At 42.1% G+C, this 13,353-nt stretch overlaps 1 protein-coding gene across 5 annotated transcripts in view; it reads left to right on the forward strand.

The window, feature by feature from the left end:
• pcdh7b (protocadherin 7b) overlaps nucleotides 1–9,881 on the forward strand; it is a 268,609-nt gene extending 258,728 nt beyond the window's left edge. For 2 of the 5 annotated variants that reach the window (XM_034164715.1, XM_034164716.1), the window contains exon 3: nucleotides 6,756–9,881. In XM_034164715.1, the coding sequence (XP_034020606.1) occupies nucleotides 6,756–7,231 (476 nt within the window). In that variant the 3' untranslated portion in view covers nucleotides 7,232–9,881. Of the gene's footprint in view, nucleotides 1–3,357; nucleotides 3,377–6,755 lie in introns of all 5 variants that reach the window. The other 3 variants (XM_034164717.1, XM_034164718.1, XM_034164720.1) reach the window with 3 other exon arrangements.
• Nucleotides 9,882–13,353: the final 3,472 nt, after the last annotated feature.

Genomic DNA, 13,353 nt, shown 5'->3' on the forward strand with positions numbered 1-13,353 from the left:
TACTATGTGAGGAGATGGGTTGCCCCATTGGTGTCATTGAGCCGCTTCGCATCACTCCCAACTCACGACATATTTACGCTAAGTCAATACCCCATTGCGTCACTAAGTGATGTATTGGGTAGCCCCATTGGCATCATTCATTTATTTAGCACCTTCGCATCGCTCCCAACTCACGACATATTTACGCTAGGTCAATGCCCCATTGCATCAGTGTGTGATGAGTTGGGTAGCATCATTTAGCACCTTCGTGCTACTCCCAGCTCATTGCATATTTCCAATAAGTCAGTGCCCCTTTGTGTCACTACGGGATGAGTTGGGTAGCCCCCTTGGCATCATTTAGCCCCTTCACTTCACTCCCAACTCAAGACATATTTACACTTAGACCAGTGGCCCTTTGCATCACTACGTGCCGAGTTGGGTAGCCCCTTCACGTTATTTAGTGATATGCCCGGAAACACTGTTTTTACAGCTGTGTCATAATTTGCTTCACTTCCATGTCATGAGCGGACATTCATCTATGTTTGAGTTATGGTTAGGGCTACCATTTCTTCATGTGTCAGCAAATGACGCAAAGTGGCTACTCAGCTTGCATCAAAATATGAGTTGGACATGAGAATGTGTAGACTTCTGTCTTAATTGAACAGATTTTGTAACTTCAGATCCTTTGTCTGCAGTCGACGGTGTTGTCGTTAGAGGTATATCTTGGTGGTTTAGTGTCACTAAATGACAGCAAGTCATCATTTGTTGGCGCTTGGTCAAAAAACAGTCAATCTACCCTCACTAGCGTCACCGCTATACCTTGCTGGTTCCAGGTTGGACCCCCTTTTGCCAACAGAACTGAAATGACCCATTTTGCTGTTTGTCGTTCATCTGTTTCAAACCCTGACGTGTTTGGAGACCCTGTTCTGTATTCCTTAGTTGTAGCAAGTGGCTATTTGTTGCATTATTATGTGAATGCTGAGCATCAAAATACCAGTGAAGCAGCAATTTATGAACTCTTTAAACCAGTCGATCTCAGGCCATGTTTAAAGTGACTTAAAACACCTTATTTCTCCATTTGGATGCTTGGCTTGAATTTCAGCTAATCCCCTTCTTCACCGTGTATATTCATATCTAAATATCACCTCAGTGAAGAGATAAATGCACTACATCAACCACAATTCCATTTTATGAGTTGGCATGTAACATGTTTGATCAAATTCTTCCCTTTTTATTTGTTCATTCATTTATTTGATCTCCTCTGGTTACATTTCATTAAACATAACCAAATTATTTGGATGAAACAATAACTGTACCTGATTTATCCCCCGCATGTAATCATCTCTAAGGCATAGGGTATAAAGACTAATCGATTTGATTTGTAATCACTAGGTTTTGACAAATTTCTGACATTTAACTATTTTCTGAAATGAGATTTCTTGCAGCATAGGAATGGCACTCTTAACTGAATAATATTGACTGAATTATGAGAAGACATTCATCATAGGTGAAAAAATGCAATTCTTTTGTTGACTGAAAATTCAAATCAGCAGGATGACACTGACCTTTAATTCTCCTTTTCCATCTCCTCTTTCTTTCCTGTACTTGTATCATCTACACTGAGCCTGCTGACCATACAGTCAATCCACAAAGTATTTACAGCGCTTCACTTTTTCCATGTTTTATGTTACATTCCTATTTCAAAATGGAGTAAATTCATTTTCCCCCCATAATACTACTCCCAACACCCCATAATAACAACATGAACACTATATATATATAGTGCATAATGGAGTAAATTTTTTTCCCTCAATTCTACACACAACACCCCATAATGACACATGTGCATATATAAGTATTCACACCCTTTGCTTTATACTTTGTTGAGGCACCTTTGGCAGAAATTACAGCCTCAAGGGTTCTTGAATATGATTCCATAAGCGTGTTGCACCTATCTTTGGGCAGTTTTACCCATTCCTCTTTGCAACACCTCTCCTCATCCAACCTGATAGAGCTTGAGTGTCGGTGCACAGCCATTTTCAGATCTCTCCAGACATGTTCAGTCAGTTTCAGGTCTGGGCTCTGGCTGGGCCACTCAAGGACATTCACAAAGTTGTCCTGAAGCCACTCCTTTGATATCTTGGCTGTGTTCTTAGGGTCATTGTCCAATGTGAAAGATGAACCATCGCCCCAGTCTGAGGTCAAGAGCGCTCTGGAGCAGGTTTTCATCAAGGATGTCGCTATACATTGCTGCATTCATATTTCCCTCAATCCTGACTAGTTTCCCAGTTCCTGTTGCTGAAAAACATTGCCACTGCATGATGTCACCACCATGCTTCACTAGAGGGATGGTGCCTGGTTTCCTCTAAACATGACGCCTGGCATTCACACCAAAGAGAATTTTGTTTCTCATGGTCTGAGGGACCTTCAGGTGCCTTTTTGCAAACTCCAGCCGGGTTGCCATGTGCTTTTTTTTACTAAGTCTGGCCACTGTACCATACAGGCATGATTGGTGGATTGCTGCAGAGATGGTTGTCCTTCTGGAAGTTTCTCCTCTCTCCACAGAGGAATGCTGGAGCTCTGACAGAGTAACTGTCAGGTTCTTGGTCACCTCCCAGGCTAAGGTTCTTCTCCCCTGATTGTTCAGGTTAAATGAGCGACCAGCTCTAGGAAGAGTCCTGGTGGATCTAAACTTCTTCCATTTATGGATGATGGAAGCCACTGTGCTCTTTGGGACCTTCAAAGCAACAGAAATGTTTCTGTACCCTTCCCCAGATTTGGTGTTTTGAGACAATCCCGTCTCTTGGTTTGTGCTCTGACATGCACTGGGTCCTTGTATGTAGGCAGGTGTGTGTCTTTCCAAATCATGTCCAGTCAACTGATTTTACCCAACTAAGCTGGACTCCAACTAAGCTGTAGGAACATCTCAAGTATGATCAGTGGAAACAGGGTTAGGGTTAGCTCAATTTTGGGCAAAATGGCAAAGACTGTGAATACTTATGTACATGTGATTCTTAATTTTTTATTATTATTATTATTATTATTAGTATTATTGTTTTATAAAATTTCAAATATCTCAAAACATTTTCCCATTTTCAATATGGGGAGTTGCATGTAGAATTTTGAGGGGGAGAAAAATTAATTTCATCCATTTTGGAATAAAGCTGTAATATAATGTGGGAAAAGTGCAGCGCTGTGAATACTTTCTGGATGCACTGTAAATTTGCACGTTTTTAGTCCTGCCTGTAGTCCTTTTTAGTTAGCCGATGTTTATCAAGGTTTTTCGTACAAAATTTTTTTATTCTTTATTTTTACATCAGGGCCAATAAATACAAAGCCCAAAGAGTGATTCGTGTTCTATTTTTTTTTTCTTCGCAGGAGAAAAGGAACATTAAAAGTAAGCCATGATCCAAATTCCTTGACTTTTCTATGGGCAAACGCATGCTTGGCTTGGTTTGCACCACTTTCGTGCTTGATTTTGGTTTCCATACTGTGCATCAGGTCATGAATAAATTACATCATGTATAAAATTTCTGTAACATTCACACTTTTTCTAGTCATTTGTGTAGTTGCCAAAACAACTGATCTTTTACAATTTTTTTTTTAAACAAAAAACAAAATTGGTATAAAATTGTTTAACGGTATATAACATGTATATATTTTATGATATAGTGAAAACAGCATGAAATATTTACTAGAACATGCATGGAATAAGGGCTATGTGTGTTTTAATTTTTAGCTGAATAAAGACATCTTAAAACAACTCTAACTTTATGATGTTAAATTAACACTTATATCGGAAGGTAGACCAAAATTATAGCATTGAATTTTCTGCCTTTCTTTATATTTTTAACACTATACCTTTCACTGTTTTGACTATTGTTTTTTATACAACATTTATGTCACGTCAGTACTTTGTGGTGGTCAGTGAGTCCACGTAATACCTCCATGGTACGTGTAACAGTTACGCCATATTCTTTTCAACCTGGGATAGTGATTTGAAAGTGATGCGACAGCACAAGTAGACACAGTCTTCTTTGTGAGGGTACAGGGTGATCAAGGAACCCCTGCAGTCAGTTTTACCTACTTTTGGTGAATTACCATATTTTCCAGAGTGTAAATTCATTATGTATTTATTTTAAACTAATTTGGACGTTCCTGTGACTTACCACAAACATCTAAATTGTTCTTAGTCAAAAATAAGCATTTTTACACGTCTTTCCAAGAAATCAACACACGAAACAAAACTCTAATTATAAATGTACAATGCAAAAAAAAAAAAAATAATAATAATAATAATAACCCCAGGAGAACTGCAGAAAGGCTGATCAGGCTTAAAGAGTTAAAGAACTGATCAATCAAATGGACTCACAATTTTCTTGATGTCCATGTTCATCTTTGTAAAATAATATCCATGTTGTCCATTGTGCTTATTTTTGGAATTCAAAAGGCCTTATGGTACACGCCACAGGGCTTCCTGCTTAAATCCACTGTGCAGGTCTCTATGTCCATTTGATAATTTGTTTTGTATCAACAAACATCCTATTTTTCGGTGTACATACACTCAACAAAAATATAAACGCAACACTTTTGGTTTTGCTCCCATTTTGTATGAGATGAACTCAAAGATCTAAAACTTTTTCCACATACACAATATCACCATTTCTCTCAAATATTGTTCACAAACCAGTCTAAATCTGTGATAGTGAGCACTTCTCCTTTGCTGCGATAATCCATCCCACCTCACAGGTGTGCCATATCAAGATGCTGATTAGACACCATGATTAGTGCACAGGTGTGCCTTAGACTGCCCACAATAAAAGGCCACTCTGAAAGGTGCAGTTTTATCACACAGCACAATGCCACAGATGTCGCAAGATTTGAGGGAGCGTGCAATTGGCATGCTGACAGCAGGAATGTCAATCAGAGCTGTTGCTCGTGTATTGAATGTTCATGTCTCTACCATAAGCCGTTTCCAAAGTCGTTTCAGAGAATTTGGCAGTACATCCAACCAGCCTCACAACCGCAGACCACGTGTAACCACACCAGCCCAGGACCTCCACATCCAGCATGTTCACCTCCAAGATCGTCTGAGACCAGCCACTCGGACAGCTGCTGGAACAATCAGTTTGCATAACCAAAGAATTTTTGCACAAACTGTCAGAAACCGTCTCAGGGAAGCTCATCTGCATGCTCGTCGTCCTCATCGGGGTCTCGACCTGACTCCAGTTCGTCGTCGTAACCGACTTGAGTGGGCAAATGCTCACATTCGCTGGCGTTTGGCACGTTGGAGAGGTGTTCTCTTCACAGATGATGCGAAGGAGATGTGTTGCACTGCATGAGGCAAATGGTGGTCACACCAGATACTGACTGGTATCCCCCCCCAAATAAAACAAAACTGCACCTTTCAGAGTGGCCTTTTATTGTGGGCAGTCTAAGGCACACCTGTGCACTAATCATGGTGTCTAATCAGCATCTTGATATGGCACACCTGTGAGGTGGGATGGATTATCTCAGCAAAGGAGAAGTGCTCACTATCACAGATTTAGACTGGTTGGTGAACAATATTTGAGGGAAATGGTGATATTGTGTATGTGGAAAAAGTTTTAGATCTTTGAGTTCATCTCATACAAAATGGGAGCAAAACCAAAAGTGTTGCGTTTATATTTTTGTTGAGTATATATTTGTCAATCTTGCATATTTCTTTTAAACTTTAAGTACTTATGTTAAGTAACAGCATATGCTGTGATGTGCACATGTGGTACATTGAATTCCTGTCCACTGTTAACGTTGCACCCAGAAAAATGTAAAAATAAAAAAAACAGGAAAAAATAGGATTTATACTCTGGATATTATGGTGACAATGCTGAAACTTTTTCTCAAAATTGTGAAAAGTTACCTTCCTTGTTTACTTTTTGGTTTTGTTGGATTTTGTTGAAAGTACTTCAGATTACCATTCGAGCGTCACACTGAAATAGACCCTTGCAGTCTCCAGTAATAGTCAGTGGTAGTTTGGTATCTTTAAATCTGTAAGCACATAATTTGCCTTCCAGAAGAATGCAGTTTGACTTGGATAATCTGAGGCCGGCCCAGAGCTACGTAGTTGGTTAAGACCACTATTAGTGGATTTAACAGGAGCTCAGGCTGAATGAGCCACTCAAAGCTATTAAGCTACTTGGATCAGGATGTGATTGCCACCCATCAATCACTAGATACCAAAATAGCGTGTTAAGCATCTATCACGGTTTCTATGCTCACAAAGAGGCTACTTGCAGATTTTAAATTTCAGTTCAGGGCAACCAGAAAAAGCACACAACTTCTCAAGTTTTCAAACACTTTTTTTTAAGCATGACATTATTTCAGCTGATTCATGCTACTATTTTGTCTTGTTGTTTTTTTAGTTTGAGGCTGTTGTTGTAGCCACTGGAGTCTTAAATGTTTATTTTCTGTCACCGTTCCTTTTTGTGGTATGTTCCATGCATGAAAAATGAAATTTTATCAACGTTGATAACATTCAGCAGTGATAAAATTCACAACATGAATATCTGAAAATATGTAAATTTTATTAGTTTAAGTTTTTTACGTTAAACATTAACCTTCAGATGCTGTGATCACCTCATTAGGGGCAAATACAGACTCACGCATCTAACGGAGGCATTCATAACACCCAACCGCAGCAAACAGTTTAGGAAATTCAACATTATCATTTAATACCCTAGTTTAAAGAAACAAACAATAGCATTTATGTTTTTTTTCCTGTTCATTTCTCCCTCCAGACTCCCGGCCTTTGCCTGACGTAGCCATGACTGGCAAGTGCACCCGGGAATGCGACGAGTATGGCCATTCGGACTCATGCTGGATGCCAGTGCGGACGTCTCCCGAGCGACGGCCATCTAAGTCAACCTCCAACCCCCAACAACCAAAGCTTTCCACTTTCATGAGCGGCAATGGCAGCAGCAGTGGCAGCAGCAGTGCTGACCAGCCCGGCAGCCAGGAGACCCTCGCCATGGCCGCCATGGCCAATGGAGACCCCACTGTCGCTCACATGATGGGCGACCGCAATCGCAACCTGCTCAACAAGATGTCCTCCTCCTCCTCCTCTTACGAGGCTTTCGGCTCCCCTTCCTACGGCTCGCCTGGAGGTGGGGAGGAGGTGCTGGGCCATCCAACTGAGGAGATCCCTTTGGCTCCCACTGGGGAGTACAAACCAACTTCCTGTGGTACTCTAACACGAAGAGAGGTGTACCTGTGAGCTGAGTGGGTTAGACACCCATCCATTAGAATACAACAGTTGCTTACCACAACCATTACAGATAGGACCAACCTTTCTCCAAAGACAACTACAACTGCTTCTTATCATAAAATCTAAGTGGATATATAGACGTAGTACCATTTTAAAAAGTGCTGGCTCTGACTGTGAGCTGGTAGTAGGAGGAAAGGGATTAGGGAAGTATTGAAGTCATTCAGAGAATTTGGGATTAAAGTTTACTGGATCGTTGGGCTCTTGGAACATGATCTGCTGCCTGACAGACAATTTGTATAAAAAAGAAACCCAACCCATTTTCCACACTGTACACAGTTCATGCATGAATTAACTCCAGTTGGCCCCTTCCCAAATGATGTGTACAAAATGGACCATTCCTTTTTTTGGGTTCATGTTTTTCTAGCAACTGTTTTGACTTCATAGTGTGTCCAGTTATGAGCTTGTTTAATACTATGGAACACTTTGACCAGGATGTCACGTGGCTGCAACAACATACTGGACGCTGCCGTGTCCGTTCATAGATTGTGTCATCTTGATTGTGATGAACACTGGTCAACAATAGACCAAAAACCCAACCAACTTACAAATTCCTAGGGTTGGGAAGGACTGAGCTTTAAACATTTCTTGCCCCCAAACCAAGACCTGTCTCAGCCACCTCTTATAAATGTTGGACAAGAGGGGCCGATGGAATTTGCTGCAGCATCACAGTGGTTCAAACTATCCCCATACTGGTACGGTACTGAACACATCACTTACCCATGTGTAAACTCTACAAGTTGACAAGTCACTCATTGTACAGAAGCATCCACAGCAACCGTGCTTATTGCCATCACTCACTTCACCTCACTGTCTCCCTTAAGTCTTTGTCATTGATTGACGGGACCGAACCCCCTCACGAGATGCAAGATCGTAGAGCTATGACCTATCACCGCACTGGCTGGAAAAGCATGTGTACATGGTTGTGCAGTGGATTGCCACTGGTTATATATCAAGTTGTAATGCTTACCCATTTTCGTATAGTGTGTTTTTTTGTTTTTTACAAACTTTGCTTACTTACACACTCTCCAGTACCCTCTCACATGCACATACTGGGAAAATAAAGATACATTTAACAGAAGCCAGTGACTATGCTGTGCTGTTGGACTGAAAATCATGGACAAGCACAGCTTGTAGCATGATTTACAATTTGACAGATTAGTATGTGTATGGACCAGATATGCAGTATAAATAGTGTGTATGTCTATGTATATTTACTGTGTAGATGTACACCAATAATAGGCTTAAGAGGGCATAAATATGGCTGAGCTAGTCCTAAGACAGTCCCAAGGACAGCTTTTTTTTAGTTAATTTTTTTTAGTGTTATTCCTTTTTTGATGTGTGACAGACTGAGCAATAAATATCATAGTGTATATGTGACCAACAAGCATCAACTTGTTTCTCGCTTCTTCCTCAAACCTTAACCCACGTAATCGTTGTCCGGGAATCACTTTAGCACTTGTAGACGGTGCTTGTCGAAGGACGTGACGATGGCATTATTGAGCATGAATGTACGAATCAGCTCATCGAAGAACAATCAAACAAACAAAAAGCAAAGTCTGTACTTGCAGTTCTGTTAACTTTGAACTGAAGGTGCGAAATGAAAGCTTCATGAGTAGGACAAAGAGTTCGTAGTTCCGTGCAAAAATAGCTTTCTGCTTTTCAAACAGATGTGCAGTTTTTAAATGAAGGATTGAAACTAACAATAAGAATGTGACTTGTCAACGAAACATCCATTACATCCTTAATGGTAACATGCACATGGACACATGATAATGTTGGGATATGGCGCCTTCCTCACACAGGGCACACGCTCTCATGACTGTAATAAAAACAAATGATTATCAGATGCAATGTTTTTCTATGTTGACAAAACCCCTTTTTGGTTTGAACGGAGCTGTTTTTTCTTGCATCCCGTTAATCTATAGTCTGTAAGTATTATTCGTTGTTCGAAGGAAAGTGCTCCTATACTTACCGACTGTACACATGAATATTTACTTTTTACTGCACGTTTAAAGGGAACTTCATGTAATGCAAAGGAAAACTAAAAAAATGCAAAATAAAATGTAAAAAAAGTTATCCCTGTAAACACAGAAATCCACCTCGTTGCTTGCGTTAGCTATACCTAACAACATGTTAGCCATGTAGTACAACCTAGTACATCATACCACACCAGTTTCCTAACAACAATTTTTTAACCATCGTTTTCCAACAAATCTTTGAAATGTTACTTTTAGACAAAATTTTACATCACAAAATGTTGTTGGCATGTTTTACTTTTTTAAAAACCATATTGTTACACAATAGTCTAAACACCTCATGACAAAACATATATATTGTACTACTGTATGTGTTTATCTTTTTCTTTATCTGGTGCCAGTTTGTATATTTAGAGTGCGTCTGAAAAAAGAAAAAAATACACACAAAAAAGAAAAAAAAATTGAGTGAATGCAAATATGCAATTGTGCCTTTTTATACCGATTGGTATGATTACATGTTGGTTTGGAATGGTGCATAAACTGTTATCTTGCTTTTAAAAGTGGATGGGAGATTCAGTTAAGGACAGGCAGAGATACATTTTGCTTATCCTAGATATAAAAAACCCAATGATGTCAAAGGTTTGTTGGAGGATGCCCTGTCAAAATATAGTGAGCTTTTTGTTCACTGGGATCAGCTATATTGTTGAAATATCATTTGTAACATCATGTTTTATGTTTCTAAATGAGGACACTCAAAAGTTGCTTGTTGTAGGAATAATAACAACATACTGGATTTCTACATTTAATTATTATTATTTTTTGGGTCGTGTTCCACTCATGTACATGTTTGACATCAAGGTGCATGAAACAAGTTTTACGACTGCATTTAGAAGCATAAAAAGATAGCAGGGACATATAAACTAGACACACACAAAAAAAAAAATCACAAATCACATGGAGACGGTTGCTTAGGTTCTAGAGAGCCTAGTAACAAAAGATGCAAATGTGACAGTTTACGAAAAGAAGTGCAACATGGGTGGAAAAAACTGGAAGGGAGAGCAGCTGACGGATGGCACACCTCAGCTTGAGTTGATCCACGTGATGCAAATGACGAAAAGCTGTCTGACAAAAATATGTGATGTTGGCTATAATGCCATGAGTCTGAACATCAGATAATAAGAAAACAAACGGCTGTTGAGTAAATCTGAAGAAACATCAGACGGCAAAAAAGAAGCCATACATCAACACCTTCACTGCATTCTTTCTGAAGTGACGTACTTAAAAGTAGATGACGGCAGATCCTTTGTAGACTCAACACCCGCCGTCAAACTGCTTAAATCTCATCTGAGGTGTACGTTCGATCCCTGCTCTCCTCCTTTCACAAAGCATTGCAAAAACACATCTGTTTACACAAGCATGTAAACAGATGTGTTAATATTAACATTACTATTTGTCCGGAGACTTGGATGTTGATATAGAAAACCGAGGAACAAATTTATCATTGTTTTTAATGAGTCACTATGCACGCAGCTTAGGTGAACATGGCAAAGTGTATTGAACCCAAGTCCACTTCTATTTATGAGATATTTTACATAATTTAATTTTGCTTTTGTACAGGTTTCTGTAAATAAATTGCTTGTCATTTTTGTCTCTGAAGAAATTAAAATATAACATGGAAAACTTAAACGTCTCGCCAGTGCATTTAAATACACCATGTTTTGTTTGTTTTTTGCAATGATCAAAAAGACTTGAGGGATCAAACTTGGTGGGAATGTTATTTGGAAAGATATCGAAGTGATGAGATGTTGGAGTAGATGTTCTTCGACAATGTTCAATGCAACCCAGTCTCACAGTAGTTTGTGGTGGCATTATGAAAAATACATTAATCTATGGGTTCATGCCAGGGGCACGGAAATGGGGCGCTTTTGTGATGAGGGCACGAAATGTGGGGTGAAGGGTGGTCCGGAGGGGTTATGGTTAGTGTTAGCAGAAGGGAAGGATTATAAATGGCAAAAAAAAAAAGTGTCACGAAATTGGGGTGCTTTTTGTGACGGGCCTGAAGACATTTCATGATGGGGGCATGAAATGTGCGGTGACAGAGGGGTTCTGGGGGTTAGGGTAGGGGAGGGTAGACACTTAGGCTATGGTTATTGTTAGAGTTAAGAAAAGGGGAGGATTATAAATGGCAAAAAAAAAAAGGTCGCGAAAATAGGCTACTTTTCTTGACGTGCCACAAAGTCATTTTGTGACGGGGGCATGAAATGTGGGGTGACGGGGAGACTGGAGGGGTTAGGGGAGGGTAGACACTTGCCCTATTGTTAGAGTTAGGAGAAGGGAAAGGATTATGAATAACAAAATAAAAAATCTTGTCACGAAAAGGGCCGCTTTTTGTGATGGGGCATGAAGTCATTTCATGATGGGGAACAGCATATGGGGTAACAGGGGGTCTGGGGGTTTAGGGTTAGGGAAGGGTAGATGCTTACTCTGTGGTTATAGTTAGTTAGGAGAAGTGTTGGGGAAAGTGAGGAACACGGACCCACAACAGGGGGCGCAAATGAACGGACAATGAAGAAAGTCAAATAACAAGGCTTTACTGTTGTGAACACGCACAACAAACACAACAGATCACAATTGTGGAAATAAACCAATTCCAATGGTGTCGTGTGGGCAGGCTCGACGATAGGAGACGTCTGTCCGAGTCGAACCGGAACCACCCGATTTCCTCTGCCACCGAACCCCGGGAATACTGGAGCCGCCAAGTCCCGAACTCCCAGGTGGCCACTGCCTCCGCTCGTCGGATCCGGTACTGCTGGCGAGGAACAGAAACAGTCAGATGTGGGTGCGGCTGCACCCAGCAACACGTAGGGTGGAAACACCACCTCCACCTCTAATCAAAACAACACTGCAGTGTAGGAATATGGGTACTTATCCGATATATGTCCAATACAGTCTTCAGCTGTCTTAGGCACAAGCAATAAAGTGTTATTCCTCTGAAATGAAGCGACTGGCTGAGTACGTTACCTCCTTAGTAGAGCGATATCTCGGCAATGAGGTGGAGATGCCGTCCAGCTGATATACCCCTCCGCTGATGGATGTCAGCTGTCTCAGTTGATAGGTGACGGCTGTCACCTTGGCTGCTCCTGTGAGGCGGCAGCGCCCTCTGGTGCCTGGAGCCCACACTCCAGGCGAGGCGCCCTCTGGTGGTGGTGGGCCAGCAGTACCTCCTCTTCAGCGGCCCACACAACAGGACCCCCCCCTCAACGGGCGCCTCCTGGCGCCCGACCGGGCTTGTCCGGGTGGCGGCGGTAGAAGTCGGCCAGGAGGGCCGGGTCCAGGATGAACCTCTTCTTCACCCAGGAGCGTTCTTCAGGGCCGTACCCCTCCCAGTCCACCAGGTATTGAAAGCCCCGGCCCCATCCGTCGGACATCCAGAAGCCGGCGCACAGTCCAAGCCGGCTCGCCATCGATGATCCGGGCAGGAGGTGGCGCCGGACCGGGAGTACAGAGGGGCGAGGTGTGATGCGGTTTGAGTTTTGACACATGGAACACAGGATGGATCCGCAGTGAGGCCGGAAGCTGAAGCCTCACTGCGGCGGGATTGACGATTTTGAGGATCTTGTATGGTCCTATGTATCGATCTTTCAATTTCGGGGAGGCCACTTGCAGTGGAATGTCCTTGGTGGACAACCACACTTCCTGCCCGGGGCGATACGTAGGGGCCGGGGTCCGCCGCCGGTCTGCATGGGTCTTAGCGCTCGACCGGGCCCTCAACAAAGCAGAACGGGCGGCACGCCACACCCGACGGCACTTCCGCAGGTGGGCCTGGACCGAGGGCACACCGACCTCTCCCTCAACCACCGGAAATAATGGGGGCTGATACCCCAAACACACCTCAAAAGAGGAGAGGCCGGTGGCTGACGACACTTGACTGTTGTGGGCGTAATCGATCCAGGCCAGATGAGTACTCCAGGCCGCCGGGTGCGCGGCTGTCACACAACGTAGTGTCTGCTCCATCTCTTGATTGGCCCATTCTGCTTGCCCGTTGGTTTGGGGGTGATACCCGGACGAGAGACTGACCGTGGCCCCCAGTTCCCG

This window comes from Thalassophryne amazonica, chromosome 23 (assembly GCF_902500255.1).
Source record: "Thalassophryne amazonica chromosome 23, fThaAma1.1, whole genome shotgun sequence".
Taxonomy (NCBI): Eukaryota; Metazoa; Chordata; class Actinopteri; order Batrachoidiformes; family Batrachoididae; genus Thalassophryne; species Thalassophryne amazonica.